We start from the raw sequence: 16,378 nt of genomic DNA on the forward strand, positions 1-16,378 counted from the left end.
TTATTTTGGTAATATTTTGTCTGCGCAGTTCGGCCTCTTGTCTGATTGAGAGAAGATAATGGACCAGCGTGGAAGAGAAAGGAGACAGGCAGGCCCTGATACTGTCTCTTATTTAAATATGAAGGGTGTGCTCACAGGGGTCTGATGCTCAGGTGTTAGGTGCTTTCCGTCTCTCCATCAGTCACAGGTCTTTGGGAAGGTTATAAAGAAAACGGCTGGGAGAGCGGATGTGTGGGGGCTGTTTGGCACTCAGGCGACAGGAGCCCTGCCCGCAGTGCGATCCCCACTGTGCTGCCAGCGTCGCCAGCCTTTGGCCCTCAGGAGCAGAACCTAGCCCACCCAGCACCCTCTAGTCCAGATCCTGGCCCACCGGGTAAAACGATAGTGGGGTCTGTCTCACACAAAGGCCTTTGCTGTGGGCTTTCCAGGTGGTGCTAGTGCTGAAGAACCCGCCTACCAATGCAGGAGAAGTTAGAGACACTGGTTCGATCCCTGGGTCAGGAAGATCCCCTGGAGGAGGGCATGGTCACCCAGTATTCTTGCCTGGAGAATGCCATGGACAGAGGAGCCTGGTGGGCTACAGTCCATGGGGTCACAGAGAGTTGGACACCACTGAAGTTTCTTAGCACGCACGTGTGCAAAGGCCTTTGCTACTTTCTTTTTTCTCCACACAACCTACTCTGGTCAGTTGTGGTGTTGACCCTGCCCTCAGTTTGAAGCTCAGTCCTTGGTTTGTCCCTTTCTGGGCTTCCTTGGTGGCTCGGTGGTACATAATCCGCCTGCCAATGCAGGAGACACAGGTTTGATCCCTGGGCTTGGAAGATCCCCTGGAGAAGGCAATGACAACCCTTTCCAGTATTCTTGCCTGGGAAACCCCATGGACAAAAGAGCATGGCAGGCTACAGTTCATGGGGTCACAAAAGAATCAGACATGACTTAGCAACGAAACAACAGATTTTGGTAAAATGTATGCAGAGTTTGAGTTCTTAAAGACATTTACAAAAGCACACAGAAATGTGTTCATCTATATTTCTCTCTCCTATGTCATATAAGTATCCAAATATAAAAGTGTAAACATTTTTAGAAGAGAATCCTGTAATGCTTTAGGAGTATGAATGTATTTTAAAACATTATTAGCCATCTCTTAAAAAAAGATGATAGATTTAGTTAAATTGGAGGCATGACACTGAATTACCAGCACATGCTACTTTTTCAATACAGTACATTATTTTCTTTACATTCACTTGCTTAGTGTGAAGAGGATTTACTTAAACATGTAAGGGTTATACTGTTTCACCTCAAAATAACCTAAAGTTTAGCACTTAGGGCATTAGTTTCCTTTAACATAGGCGTTAAAACTTTTAAACTCCACCTTATTTACAATAAATGTATTGATACCTCTGGAGTATGTATTTTGTTCAGTCACTAAGTCGTGTCCTATTCCTTGCAACCCCATGAAGGGCAGCTAGGTTTCCCTGTCCTTCTCTATCTCCCGAGGTTTGCTCAAACTCATGTCCATGGAGTCAGTGACGCCATCCAACCATCTCGTCCTCTGTCGTCCCCTTCTCCTCCTGCCCTCAACCTTCCCCAGCATCAGGGTCTTTTCCAATGAGTCAGCTCTTCACATCAGGTGGCCAAAGTATTGGAGCTTCAGCTTTAGCATCAGTCCTTCCAATGAATAGTCAGGGTTGATTTCTTTTAGGACTGACTTGTTTGATCTCTTTGCTATATTTATGCGTATTTATGAATGTATTTAATAGGTGTTCCTTGCTATAAATAATCAGCAAAAATGTCAGGTTTTTTTTCTTTTTGGCCAAATCATTTGCTTTAAATCTGTCCTTTCTTTTAAGATATTTCCTTAACACTCTTCAAATAGAAGCTCACTTTGAGCCAAGAGTCATTGTAGAAAATGAGACTCTTTGAGAAAATCGGCTTCAAGTCCTTACCTGGCATCTCAAGATCAATGTGACTTTCTGGTCCCCCAAAGGTGGAATGATTCTTCTTCTCTGTGGTTGATAGTTCAGGTGTCTGTTTTGGGGTGGCAGGTTTCTCCGACTTTTCAGGCGATGCGCTCCGGCCTGCCTCTGCGCCTGGCCCCGGGGTTCTAGGCTGTGCCGGGGTGGTGTGGGTCTCCATCTCTCGGCCAGCGCTCACTGAGGGTGAAAGAGGTGCTGTCAGTTAGGTTCCTCCCCTGACCTTTACCTAAAACCACCACATTTGCAATAGATTCAAAACATATCACCTAAGATATTTCAGAGCCTCGTTGACGAACTACTAGCTCTTGTTTCCAAGTAAGTCATCAGTTCTCTTCCAAGAATTAGCTTTCTGAAATTTCTCATAAAGAAATAGACAAAGTACCCTTCAACCTAAGGTTCTGAGATCAGTCATCCTTCCTCAAGTTCTTCATTCAAGTACTTTCAGTTCTTCAGTAAACTTTTCACAGCCCTTCTTCCTTTCTTGCGGTGTTTATGTACACATTGCTGTTGTTCAGTTGCTAAATCATGTCTGACTTTATGTCCCCATGAGCTGCAGTATGCCAGGCTTCCCTATCCTTCCCTATCACCCTGAGTTTGCTCAGATTCATAAGAATGATTTATAGCTCTGACCTAGCGACACCCTAATGTCATAACTTTTCTAAAAAAAATCTATCAAAACAAAACATTAACTCATTTTAGTTTTCTTAAAAAGCATATGCTAAACAAACTTTTTAGGATGAGGAAGACTCTTTTAGAAAATTAAAAACTATCTCTTAAAATGTTAAGTAATACCAAACTTTGACATTTGTAATTTGCATTAAAGATTTACAGTAAATGCCCATTGAATTTAAGGCATAGCTTGTTCATGTGAAGTTATACTGAAACCAGGCAGAAAAAGAACACTGCTGAGTGTGCATTTACTGTCAGAATACAGACATCCCTTCTACCCCCAAAATGTGATGCAGGTGACTCACGATTTTGACAGAAAGCTTCATCAGACCCGTCAGGACACTGCTCCACTCCGTCACAAGCCAGCGTGATGTCAATGCAACAGCCGTCGTCACAAAAGAAGTGGTAGCGTGAGCAGACACTCGAGCATCCTGTTTGTAAACAAGTCTCAAGTCACAGGAGTGCAGAAAGGAAAGTGCTTCCACCGTGTCAGGATCAACCGAGACTGTGTGAACGATGGATGGCTTTGGGTGAGGAGATGCAGGTAATGAGGGGACACTTGACAGGCTGCGCGGCAGCAGTAGGTTCTGGAAGGTTAGGGGGTTTCTTCCTGACCTTCCTGACTGAACTCTCAGGAATCACCATGGGCTTTTCGTCTCAGGGTCCTTGTCCAAGCCAACAGAGCTAAAGAGGTGGGAGCAGAGAAGCAGCAGCTGCGGTCTTCCCCACCCAGCTCTGGGTGTCCTCCTTCAGGAGACTCACTCTGCATTCACGTGCTCCCCCATCACATCCTCAGCAGGCCCCTAACACTGGTCCATCCTCTGCACAGCACTTGGCTGGCTGACCCTATTTTATCAGAGACACTAGTTTGTTTGTTTTTTTTTTTAAAGTGTACCATTTTTAAAGTCTTTATTGAATTTTTACAATATTGTTTCTGATTCATGTTTTGGTGTTTTGCCCCGACGTATGTGGGATCTTAGCTACCCAACCAGGGATCAAACCTGTGCCCCCTGCATTGGAAGGTGAAGTCTCATCCTGAAATCTGAACCGCCAGGGAAGTCCCTGTGGGGTTTTCTATTTTTTTGGTCATTTTTAATGATTTAAAATTTTTTAAATTAATTAATTTATTTATTCTTGGCTGTGCTGGGTCTTCCGTGCTGCTCAGGCTTTTCTCTAGTTTCAGGGCCTGGGCTCCTCACTGAGGGCTTCTTTGTTGCTGAGCATGGGCTCTAGGGCGTCAGGGCTTCAGCAGTTGCGGCTCCCGGGCCCCAGAGCACAGGCTCAGTCGTTGTGGTCCATGGGCTTATTTGGTCCACGGCATGTGGGACCCTCCTGTACAGGGGTCCAACCAGCATCTCCTGCCTTGGCAGGTGGGTTCTTTACCACTGAGCCACCTGGGAAGCCCAGAGACACCACTTTTTACATGCTGCGTGTGTCTTGCATTCATGTTTCCTAAATAATAATTTTTACTGAGATCAACTTTCTACTGTTGAACCCTGTTTGCTGGCCATCATAGATCCGTGGTGCTGTAAAGAAAAAATAGAATCTTTAGCTACTAGCTAGTGAGAATTTATTATCTCCAAATAATGAAATTCCCTCCATTTTGGAGCGGTGGTGGTGGTTTAGTCGCTAAGTCATGTCCGACTCTTATGATCCCATGGACTGTAGCCCGCCAGGCTCCTCTGTCCGTGGGATCCTCCAGGCAAGAACACTGAAGTGGGTTGCCATTTCCTTCTCCATTTTGGAGTGCTCAAGAGCTTTTAACCCTCAGAGCTACAAGTATTTTCTTGAAAGGCATTCCCTGTGCCCCCAGCTCTGGAGTAAGCCAACTAATAACCACTGACACTGGTGATACAGACTAAAGGTATCAGGCTAAAGGAGTCACAAGGAGTCTATATTCTCCAGGGACAGATGGACTAGATAACTGTCTCAGAACACAGGAGAGCAACCATGATGATATTTCTGAGCATAGAATACACATCCAAGTGGGTCTTGGAAGCATTCTACTGGAAAGAAGTTCAGTTAAAATGCTGGGAAAATGGAGAAGGTAATGGCACCCCACTCCAATACTCTTGGCTGGAAAATCCCATGGACAGAGGAGCCTGGTATGGTGCAGTCCATGGGGTCGTGAAGAGTCAGAGATGACTGAGCGACTTCACTTTCACATTTCACTTTCATGCATTGGAGAAGGAAATGGTAACCCACTCCAGTGTTCTTGCCTGGGGAATCCCAGGGATGGGGGAGCCTGGTGGGCTGCCGTCTATGAGGTCGCACAGAGTCGGACACGACTGAAGCGACTTAGCAGCAGCAGCAGTGTGATTTCTGGGTAATACGGTAGTTGTATTTTTAATTTTTAGCTCTTAACTAGTTGCATAGTACATAACCCTTCTTAACTATAATTTCCTCATTTGAAATTCCATTAAGTTCTAAGTCCTTTTCCTGAACTGTTTTTATGCTCTCTCAATATAAATTGTTACTAATTAGAAAATTAAAACATGTATTTTAACACTTAAAAAAAAATGCTGGGAAAAGAGTCCATCTGGGTGGAAGGCAATTTGAGGATACCTAGATTCTGGAGGAAGAAGAGGTGAAGAAAATAAATGGTGGCAGGGACATCCCTCGTGGTCCAGCGGTTAAGAATCCGCCCGCCAACAGGGGACGAGGGTTCGATCCCTGGCCTGGGAGGATCCCACTTGCCGTGGAGCAGTTAAGCCGGTGCGCCTCAACTACTGAGGCTGTGCCCTACAGCCCCGGAGCCATGACCACTGAGCCCCTGGCTTAGAGCCTGTCCTTTGCAGGAAGCGAAGTCGCCGCAAAGAGAAGCCTGTGCCCCGCAGCTCGAGCAGCCCTCACTCTCTGCCATTGGAGAAAGCCCTCATTCAGTAACAAAGACCCAGCGCGGCCTAAATACATGAACGTGTGTGCTGTCTCTCAGTGTGTCTGACTCCTTGCGACCCTCTGGACTGTAGCCTGCCAGGCTCCTCTGTCCATGGGATTTCCCAGGAAAGAATACGGGGGTGGGTTGCCATCTCCTCCTCCAGGGGAATCTTCCCAACCCAGGGATCGAACCCGGGTCTCCTGCGTCTCCTGCCTTACAGGTGGATTCTTTACCGCTGAGCCAATACAGAAGCCCTAATAAACAAATAAATAAGCAAACACTTGTTAAGAAACAGTGGCAGAAAGAAGGGGACAAAGGGAATCAGCAGTTCTGGCTGAGCACGTGGGCCTAGAAAGGAGGATCTGCTTCGGTCACGGGGAAGGGGCTGGGAGGAGAAGTAAAGGGAAACTGCAGACAGCAAGCCAGGATGCAGCCTCTGCTCACACCTTTTAAATGCATGACATGAAAATCCTAACCACCTCAAGGCTTTCCTGACTCCTTGGTCACTATGGAGACAGATCCATACGAACAATTTATCCATGTATTTCTGGATCAGTGGTCTCCGGACTCTTTTGACCATGTATATCTCCCATCTATAAATCATATGTATGTGCCACTGTAGTAACATATTTTAATACATGTTACAAAATAGACTGACAATTTAAAGAGGACTAAAAATGAATACAAATATAAGTTCTGATATTTTCTTGTCCATTTTAAAAAATGTCTTGACTGTCTGTGGGGGATCCTGTATGGAGATCACACAACTGGGTTACCTTGGAAGTGTCTGTTGGCTTGCTCTCTGAGTAGATTACTGCTTGTTTGTTTGTTTTTTATTCATTTTGACTAGATCATTTTTTGCAAAGCTTGAAAACATGTGGACTCTACATCCAAATCTGAATCAAGTTATCATAGAAACAAGGGTATATGCTTGTCTGTTTACTATAGAACTTGCATCTTTGATTACCAGAAAGCAAGCTAGCAGCAAGATCCGTATATATAATCAAGGGGAAGAAGCCCTCTCAATCCCCATCTCTCAGTTTCAACGTCTCCATGTGGTGTCCTATAGCTTCCCAGGTGACTTGGTGGTAAAGAATCCACCTGCCAATGCAAGAGACTCAGGTTTGATCCCTGGGTTGGGAAGATCCCCCAGAGAAGGGAATGGCAACCCACTCCTGTATTCTTGCTTGGAGAATCCCGTGAACAGAGGGGCCTGGCCGGCTACAGTCCATGGGTTCTCAGAGTCAGACATGACTTAGTGACGAAACAGCAGCAGCAGCAGCATGTGGTGTCTTATTAACTTTAATTCAGTTTGCTATTCCAATCTAACCAGTGAGTGATTCCAGAAGGCAGTTAACACAACATAATTCTTTCTATTTGCTGTATAAAGTTGCATACATAAGATCTCTCTCTCTCTCAAAGTTGCTCAGTTGTATCAGACTCTTTGTGACCCCCCTGGGCTGTAGCCCGCCAGGCTCTTCTGTCCATGGGGTTATCCTGGCCATAATACTGGAGTGGGTTGCCATTCTCTTCTCCAGGGGATCTTCCCGACCCAGGGATCAAACCCTGGTCCCCCACATTGCAGTCAGATTCTTTTTTTTACCATCTGAGCCACCAGGGAATCCCTACGTAAGACCAATTACACCCGACTGGCCTTTCAGTAATAAGAGGTGAATCATATCACCCTCTGCAGCTTCAAACACACTTCCGTCACATTGAGAAAGGCCAGAAATGTACAACCGGCAACTTGGCTACTCTCTAGTTGCCTTGGGAGCCCAGAAGACTGGCCAGAGTGAATAAATCAGAGCAACAAGTAGCTGGTTGATGTCAGCCCTTTGCCTCCATCAGCTCAGGCCATTTCTCCCTTTGCTAATTTCTGTAGGGCTGACAGCTGCCCAGGAGCACTTCGGTCCCTGGCTAGGGAGCCCTGTTCCCAGGAGCACAGCCCTCCAGCTCAGCACTGGCCAGGTGCTTGGAAGTACAAGCAAATCCAGGTCCCCACTGGCCGTGACCTCAGCTGGACCGGGTGCCATTGTTTTCTACTCCCACCTGCCCCAGTGCACAGTCAGCATTGCCAGGTTTGTTTTAACTGGCCCTTCCGTATCGCTGCAGTAGGTCCACAAACAGGGCCTTGCTCCAGTACGGACTGGGATGCTGCCGGCTCATTCCCCATCGCCTACTCATGGTCGTCTACTGGACCGGAGTTTGGGGTACCATTTGCAGCCGCTCTTCCTTCCTCCAGGTCAAACTGAACCATGGTTGAACAGCAGTGAACCAACCTGATTTTTTGTTTTTAAGATTTACTTGTTTGTTTTTGGCTGCACTAGGTCTCCATTGCGGTGCTCAGTCTTTAGTTTCAGAGAACGGGGGCTACTCTCCAGCTGCGGTGTGAGGGCTTCTCATTGGGCTGGCCTCTCTTGTTGCCCAGCATGGGCTCTAGGGCACACAGGCTCCAGTAGTTGTGGCATATGGGGCTTAGTTACTCCGAGGCATGAGCAGCCTTCCTGGACCAGGGATCGAACCTGTGTACCATGCATTGGCAGGTGGATTCTTAACTGCTAGACTCCAGGGAAAGCCAGCCGACCTCATTTTGAATGTTGCTAGTATCTGTATCTTGCTAGCACTGTTTCTTTGTGGAAGGCAAATTACCAAGGTGGCAGAGTTCTTAGAATTCTAAAGTCTCCTTCCTTCATTTCTAATATGTACACGGACTGGTCTCTTTGATGGAAGACAAGGTCAGCCAAAGTACAAGCAAATCCAATGATTTTATTCTTTCTCCCGACTGCTCGCTTGATTACGATCCAAATATGGAGGAACTGAAGATATAGGAGACAGGCTACAAGTCTGCTAGAGCCAGGGTTAGTGAAGGGGCACTAATCAGGTCTGGGGATCAGGTCTGTGGAACTCAGCACCCATGCTCGCTTCCTTGCACACAGTTACCATTCAGGGCAGATGCCGAGAAAGTATCCCCCGACCGAGCCACAGGACTCTAGACACACACACACACACACACACACACACGATCTCTGCAAAACCTCTATAGCTTTAGTGTTGCCAAGTTCCAAGTACATTTTTTTTTTTAACTTGATGAGCTAATCTTAGAAATGTAGATGTTTGGGACAGCAAGAAACAGAGAGAAATGAGCTTACAATGACCAGCAGGATGTGGGAACCATTGTATGTATGTCGAGCTATACTATCAACGTGTCTGTGTTTCTCTGTAATCAACGTGTCTGTGCTTCTCTGTAAAGTGTCCATGAAAAGTTGTCAACAGTCCTTTGAAATTGACACATGCACTGTACGTGTTTTATTATTTTTTTAATTTGTTTTAAATTTACCTCTTAGCTGCATTCTTTGAACATAGTATTAACTACCCCACCCTCTCCTGGGAAACCCAGATGTCTTTTATGAAACGGAATCAAGGAAAGATGGGGCATCTCTAAGGTCCTGTGACTCACACAGCCTATTGTCATCCCTGGAGTGTGAAGTGCTCCTCTGTTCCAGTGTCGCTTAACATGAAATATAGTGGAGCCTAGTTTTGTAATCATATTTTTAGTTAAGATTTTCCCACTCAGCATTTCCCACAAATAAAATGGAAGGGCCCATTATATTGCACAGTTAGAATATAAAATGGCAAATTTTTTTTTATGTGGACCCTTTTAAGTTTTTTGTTGAATTTGTTACAATATTGCTTCTGGTGGTTTTTAAAAATAATTTTATTTACTTATTTTTGACTGGGCGGGTCTTCACTGCTGCTCGGGCTTTTTCTCTAGCTGCGGTGTGAGGGCTCCGCATTGCAGCGGCCTCCCTTGCTGTGGAGCACGGACTCTGGGGCACGCAGGCTTCAGTAGCTGCTGCATGTGTGCTGGGTGGATGTGGCTCCTGGGCGCAACTTAGTTGCTCTGCCGCGTGTGGGAATCTTCCCAGACCAGGGATAGAACCCGTGTCCCCTGCATTGGCAGATGGATTCTTTACCACTGACTGAGCCACCAGGGAAATCCTTGCTTCTGTTCTGTGTTTTGGTGTTTTGCCCTCAAGCACTGTGGGCATCTTAGCTCCCCGGCCAGGGAGGGAACCTGCAATCCCTGCCCTGGAAGATGAAGCCTCAACCACTGGACACCAGGGAAGCCCCTAAAATGCCAGTTTAACACCACCCTTCCATCCACAGCCTGGCTTGTGTTGGCCACCGTGAACGCGAGGGAAGGGCTTTCTTCTCACCTCCTGTGGAGAAGGCCACGGGAAGCACGGTCACTGACACGTTGTCGGAGCTCCTCTGCCCAGCAGTGTCCACCACTGTCAACTGAAGGGTGTATGTTCCTTCCCGCAGGTGGGACAGCTTCAGGGTTCCGGACTGAGGCACCTGATACCCAGACAGGAAACGTCACAATTAAGAACCCGAAGCACAGAATCTGACGTCCTCCTGAGCTGGAAATCAGTGCCATCCTTGGAGCAGTCCTGTGAACCCCTTCTCCACTCCTGGTCCTGGGCCTCAGAATACTGATCACACACAATTTTGGCAGGCTGGCCAGGAGACCTGAGTTCCGGTGGGTTTGGGGCCTGACACTCCCTTTCTTTGGGAAACTTCCCTCCCACTCCCACCCACGTGGTTGCAAAGGAAGGGTCATTATGACCCCTCCCTGTGGCCACAGGGGCGCGGCTAAGCCAAGGGGAGCGGGTAGCCAGGCAGGGGGTGAAGAGTGGATCTGCCCGGAGGAGGTGGCCGGGCAGACTCTCGCCCTCTCCGACTCTGGCTTGGAATCAGGCAGGCCGCGCCAGGCGGCAGCCACGCAGCAGGTGACACCACTGTTTTTTGCTTCTTGGGACTTAGACAGGAACGCAGGGGGACTCGGGGGCGGGCGATGACCACACCGGAGCGTGCTGACGGGAGCCCCGCAGCCTTGAGCAAGGTGTGTGAGAGAGAGGCTCTGCCCTCCGCCCCAGCTGGTCTGCCCGAGCGCAGACCTAAGGCTGTGGAAGGCCAGCAGCCCGGGGGTTTGCTGCCCTGAGTGCACCGGGTAGATGGGAGGACGGAGTCAGTGCACTTGTGACTGGGGGACGCCAAGTGAGGCCCAGATGAAGTTAATGGGGATTTTAAGAGACCAGGGAGGCACTGAGGCTGGGCGCTGGGTGGGGCATCCACACAGACATCAGCCTCACCCAAGCCCTGGTCAGATTTTTGTGAAGGTGAGTAAGGTACTGGGCTTCTGGATGTCAACACGCAGCGTGCCAGTGTCCAACTACACCTCAGCAGGCCGGGCCTTCTCCGGGAAGCCTCTTCCCAACGCTGGGTCTGGAAGGACAGAGCACCCCCCTCTAAGGGGCCAGTCCATCCACCTGGGCTCTGAAGCCTCCCTCTGGCCTTCCAAGGTACCTCCTCTCTGAGGCAGGAAAGACTGGATCCAGATCCAGACCTGGGTGCACTCGAATTTTGATCTTTTCAAATGAAATATCCCTTCCCTGCTTGCTTGCTTTCTTTGTGTGTGTGTGTGTGTGTGTGAGTTGACATTCTTTATTAAAGGCAGCTCTAGTTGTCCTTATTCACTTGGCAGGATTAATATGGTTTTTCAAAGTAATTTTGTTTATATATTGGTTGTACTGGGTCTTTTTCTTGTCTTTTTGTACTGTTCGTGGGGTTCTCGCGGCCACCTGATGTGAAGAGCTGACTCCTTGGAAAAGACCCTGATGCTGGGAAAGATTGAAGGCAGGAGGAGAAGGGGAGGTCAGAGGATGAGGTGGTTGGGTGGCATCACTGACTTGACGGATATGAGTTTGAGCAAACTTTGAGAGATAGCAAATGACAGGGAAGCCGGCGCGCTGCAGTCCGTGAGGTCGCAAAGGGTCGGACACCACTTAGTCACTAAACAACAACAACAACAACTGGGTCTCTGTTGCCACTCAGGCTTTTCTCTAGAGGTGGTGCCCGGGCTTCTCCCTGCGAAGGCTCTAAGGCGCATGGGCTTCAGTACTTGCAGCTCGAGGGCTAAGTAGCTGCACATCGCTCCCCCGGGGCTCTCGAACATAGGCTCAGGAGCCGTGGTGCATGGCGTGTGGGATCTCCCCAGACCAGGGATCGAACTTGTGTCTACTGCATTGGCAGGTAGATTCTTCACTACTGGGCCACCTGGGAAGCCCTTTAATACGGTTTTTAACGACCCAAATTTCCCTCTGGCCCTTATGGGGCCAGAGCACTCTAGCAAACATAGCCGAGGTATGTAGAAGTTTGTCTCAAAAACTTTTTCAGATAAATAGAGTTTGAACACTCTGCTTAGAGGGGAAGGATAGGTCTGTCAGATTTTGCACTTTAGCTATCCACAGGCGTGATGACGATCGACTATTTCCATGGGAAAGCTCTGAGAGCCGCTGGGTTTGGACACCAACAGAAAAGGGAGATGCTGACAACTGTGAGCAGAGAGTGGATCTTGCCTGAAGGGCCTCCCAAGAAGGCTTTGCAATTGGCACCAGTCCACACCTGCAGGCCTTTCCTCTGTGAGCAGAAACTAAGTATAGTAACTTAATACCAAGGACTTTGTGTGAGATTTATTTTGATAACTGCAAAAGTCAACAAGCTCCTGTTAGTCTCCTGTGAAAATCCTTCTACGAAAGGCTTCTTGCCCCTTCTTGTGCAGCAATTTGTTTAAAGAGTTTGCTGTTTCACCTGGTCTCCCAGACCCAGAGAGAAAAGGAAGCAAACACTTTGACTTTTGGATTTCCTCATTTCACGTTGTTTTTTTCACTCTGTGGTTTTACTTCCTGGATACAGAAAATTCTTTCAGGTTTTTAAGCCATAAAAGGCAAAAAGACTAACTTGATTTGATTATTTCTTTAAGCTTTTTTTTTTTTTTTTGGCATTAGTGATCTTAGTTCCCTAACCGGGAATTGAATGCCCTGCATTGGGAGTGCAGAGTTTTAATCATTGGACCACCAAGAAAGTCCCTCATTTAATTTTTTAATCTCTTTTGTGATATAGCTTGACATGTGCTTTTTCTTTTTAATTGAGGTATAGTTGACTTACAATATTAGATAAATTTAAGGTGTATAACATAGTGAGTCAATAACTACTCCATTCACAGTTACTATAAAATATTGGTTCTAGTCTCTGCCCTGTATAATACATCTTTGTAGCTTATTTATTTTATACAAAGTAATCTGTATTTTTAACTCCCTGGCCCTTTTTAGTTTAGTTATTTAGGTAACAAAAGTTATCTTTACTCAACATCAATATAAGACTATATAGAACTGTAAGATAGATGATTTCCCTCCAAGCATCCAGGTGTTTCTAGATGTCTCCTCACATTTATGACACTGGGAAGGATTTACCACACACAGACATACACACAGATTATATGCAACATATCCTATTTTTGTTTGTTTTTTCTTGGTCAAGCCCCAGGGCATCTGGGATTCCCAAACCAGGAATCCAACCACACCTGATGCATTGGAAGCTCCGAGTCTTAGCCACTGGGAAGTGCCACAACACACCCAATTTGTAACTTGAAAAGTACATTACCTTTAATAAAACAAAGAACTTCTAATCTCTGCCATATCTGTTCTGTAGTAACAGAGGCTTTGATGGTTGGCCTCTGGCTAAATCAATGTATAACTCAGTCTGTTGTTCTGGCTCCACTGCACCTCCCTAAAATAATAATTTAGTGGCAAGGAACATACATTTGCATTTGTTTGTATACCGCACATATATACATACATGATTATCAGTACAACACTTGGTTACAAAATGAGTACTACCTCTCTATTCCCCTCACCCCCACAGTTGCTTCTAAAGTATATAAGGCATTGGGCATATTGTCATAAGCAGTGACAAGATAACATCACACAAAATATTTCAGTAAGAAATTCTATTGAACCAGCGAACCCAAAGGCATGCTAGCTTTCTGCCTCGTGTCAACTTACAAAACCGAGAACTCTGTTAGTGGTTTGAAGGCCACCATTAAGATCCTTGTTGTAATCCAATGCCATCTCCCAGCACACACACAGGCTGAAGGAGACACAGGGGCAGCTAAACTGACCAACAGAGGCCAGAACATATACTGCTATTAATACAATTGTCTAGATATTTCAGGTGAACATGCTTAGGTTCTGATTTTTAGTTACGTGTTCCTCTTTCTATTTACTTTTCATCACAGATATGACCCAAAATTTCATAAAAGAAGCAAAATGAATTCAATTGTCTGGATTTTCCTGGTTAAAAAAAGAGTAGTGAAAGTGGTAGTTGCTTAGTCGTGTCCAACTCTTTGCCTCTATCTCAGCCCAATCAGAGAAGAATCCTCTTCTTACAAACTTAAGAAGTAGGGCTAGAGGCATGAGGAAGCAATATATAAAATCCAAGGGGTTGAGCAAAGTTAGCTGCTGACAGTGTGTAAAAACACATGCAGACATAGCAATAGAGGAAATGGGGATGTCTCTGGTGGTCCAGTGGTTAAGAATCTGCCTGTCAATGCAGGGTACACAGGTTCAATCCCTGGTCCGGGAAGATTCCATTTGTCACGGGGCAACTGGCCCTTACGCCGTGACTACTGCAGCCCATGAGCCCTAGAGCCCATGCTCTAAGATGAGAGAAGCCGCTGCAGTGAGAAGCCTGGGCACCACAACGAAGAGCAGGCTTCACTTGCCACAACTACAGAAAGCCCTTGTGCAGCCATGAAGACTCAGCATAGCCCAAAATAAAGGGTCTGCCTGCCAATGCAGGAGACGCAGGCAATGTGGGCTTGATCCCTGGGTTGGGAAGATCCCCTGGAGGAGGGATAGGCTACCCACTCCAGTATTCTTGGGCTTCCCTGGTGGCTCAGATGGTAAAGAATTTGCCTGCAATGTGGGAGACCTGGGTTCGATCCCTGGGTTGGGAAGATCCCCTGGAGGGGGGCATGGCCACCCACTCCAGTATTCTTGCCTGGAGAATCCTCATGGACAGAGGAGCCTGCTGGGCTAGTCCATGGGGGCCACAAAGAGTTGGACATGACTGAGCGACTGAGCCCAGCACAACACAACATATGATTCCAAAGTCCATGCTCGGAGTCACTGTAGACTCCGACCTCCCAGTTAGCAGAGCTTTAAGCCTTCTGGGTTCTTATTCCAGAATCATTTTCTTAGAAAGACCTGAACCACAGCTCATGCACAAAGCAGCTACCTGTTGTGGCCTGAAAAAGTCACATACTCCTTACACACACACACACACACACAAAGTCCTTTAAAACCTCTGAAAGCTCTCACCCACCCCCATTCTCACCCCACTACCCACCCCAAAATAGAAGTGCCACGACCTTTGAAGGGAGAGTGACAGGAAGTCAGGTTTAAATGCAAGAGGACCTGGAAGCCCAGATTGACTGCAGATTTTGTGATGCCGGAAGCCTATTGTGCTGTAAATTTATTGTCTCGGAAGTTGAGTGTTCCTGAACAGAAAAGAGACTTCAAAGCTCCTGCTGCTATTGGAGTAGCGCTTTCACAACTCAGCTTACTCAGATTTATTTTTCATGAGGGCTTTTTTCCCCCCAGGGAGATTATTTTTCAACCTTTCCTAATAAGTACTTTTTCTTAAAGAAAAAAAAAAAAAGCAGTTAAATATGAAGGCCTTGAGCTACTGTGTAAAAAAAAAATCCATGCCTAAAGAGTAGTCTACCTCAAGGCTCCAGGTTAACTTTGAAACAAAACAGGTATGAATTATTCATCTATTATGCTCTCATGTATCTTACTGTTTAACTGGAATAGTAAATCCTAGGATTTGCTGTGGGTTGGGGGGTAGGTTGTGTTTTTTTTTTTTTTACTGACTGACATCACCCTTCATTCTTGAAATAAGATACAAAGAAATCCTTAAAGCCACCATGGAATATTCATACATGTGCACCAACTTAACCCCAGATGTTTCTTAGGAAATTTGCAGCCTTGATAATCTTCTGTGTCTCAAAAATGCCCTATGGGCTGCTATAACTTTTTTTTGTCTTTTATTAAAATCTTCAGGTGAATAAAATAGCTGAGAGGCAGTAATGTAGGTGAAGTTTTGCCGAGGTCCCTATCTGTTTTGGTGCCCTGACAAATGGTGTGTTTTTTTTTTTTGCTTCTCTGTTTCCCCTTCTGTCTTTGCTCTCACCCCCAGGAAACCACTATTCTCTGGTTTTTCAGTGTCAAAACCCGCACTTCTGGGGGGCTTCCTTGATGATCCAGTGGTTAAGAATCTGCCTACCAGTGCAAGGGTGCTTAGTCGCTCAGTCGTATCCAACTCTGCAACCCCATGGACTGTAGACTGCCAGGCTCCTCAGTACATGGGATTCTCCAAGCAAGAATACTGGAGTGGAATGCCATTCCCTTCTCCAGGGCCAATACAAGGGACACGAGTTCAATTCCTGGTCTGGGGAGATCCTGCGTGTCTCAGAGCTACTTGGCCTGTGTGCCACAACTACTAAGCCCATGTCCGGAGCCTGCAGGCTGCAACTACTGAGAACACACATCAGCGACTGAAGCCCGCACACCCTGGAGCCCATGCTCAGCAACGAGAGGAGCCACCGCAATGAGACGCCCAAGCACCGCAAGGAAGAGGAGCCCACAAATAAAATAAATGTCTTTAAAAAAACAAAACTGCACTTTTCAAAAAAAGTCCTGTTTAGAAACAAAAGAGAGACAGAGAAAAACACTGTCCAGAAACCAGTGGAAAAATGATGGTCCTCAAGAAACGAATCAGTGGAACTGTGTTTCTTTGGGTGATTACAAAAGGGGACTGTGTGGGACTTATAAAAGTGTCACTGTTACTTTTAAACTGACCAAGTCTGTTAAGTAATTCCAAAAGAAACATATTATTCTTGGATTCCAAGAGGGGTGTGTGTGGGGGGAAGAGAGTCTGGAAACCAGTG

At 46.5% G+C, this 16,378-nt stretch overlaps 1 protein-coding gene across 1 annotated transcript in view; it reads right to left on the minus strand.

Moving 5' to 3' along the window:
• The window catches only part of LRP11 (LDL receptor related protein 11), a 52,356-nt gene that overhangs the window by 16,805 nt on the left and 19,173 nt on the right, over positions 1-16,378 (minus strand). The window contains exons 3-5 of the mRNA XM_043457125.1: positions 9,741-9,882; positions 2,951-3,076; positions 1,947-2,153 (exon numbers count right to left, since the gene is read on the minus strand). Of these exons, the coding sequence (XP_043313060.1) occupies positions 1,947-2,153; positions 2,951-3,076; positions 9,741-9,882 (475 nt within the window). The remainder of the gene's footprint in view (positions 1-1,946; positions 2,154-2,950; positions 3,077-9,740; positions 9,883-16,378) is intronic.

This window comes from Cervus canadensis, chromosome 33, assembly GCF_019320065.1.
Source record: "Cervus canadensis isolate Bull #8, Minnesota chromosome 33, ASM1932006v1, whole genome shotgun sequence".
Classification (NCBI taxonomy): domain Eukaryota; kingdom Metazoa; phylum Chordata; class Mammalia; order Artiodactyla; family Cervidae; genus Cervus; species Cervus canadensis.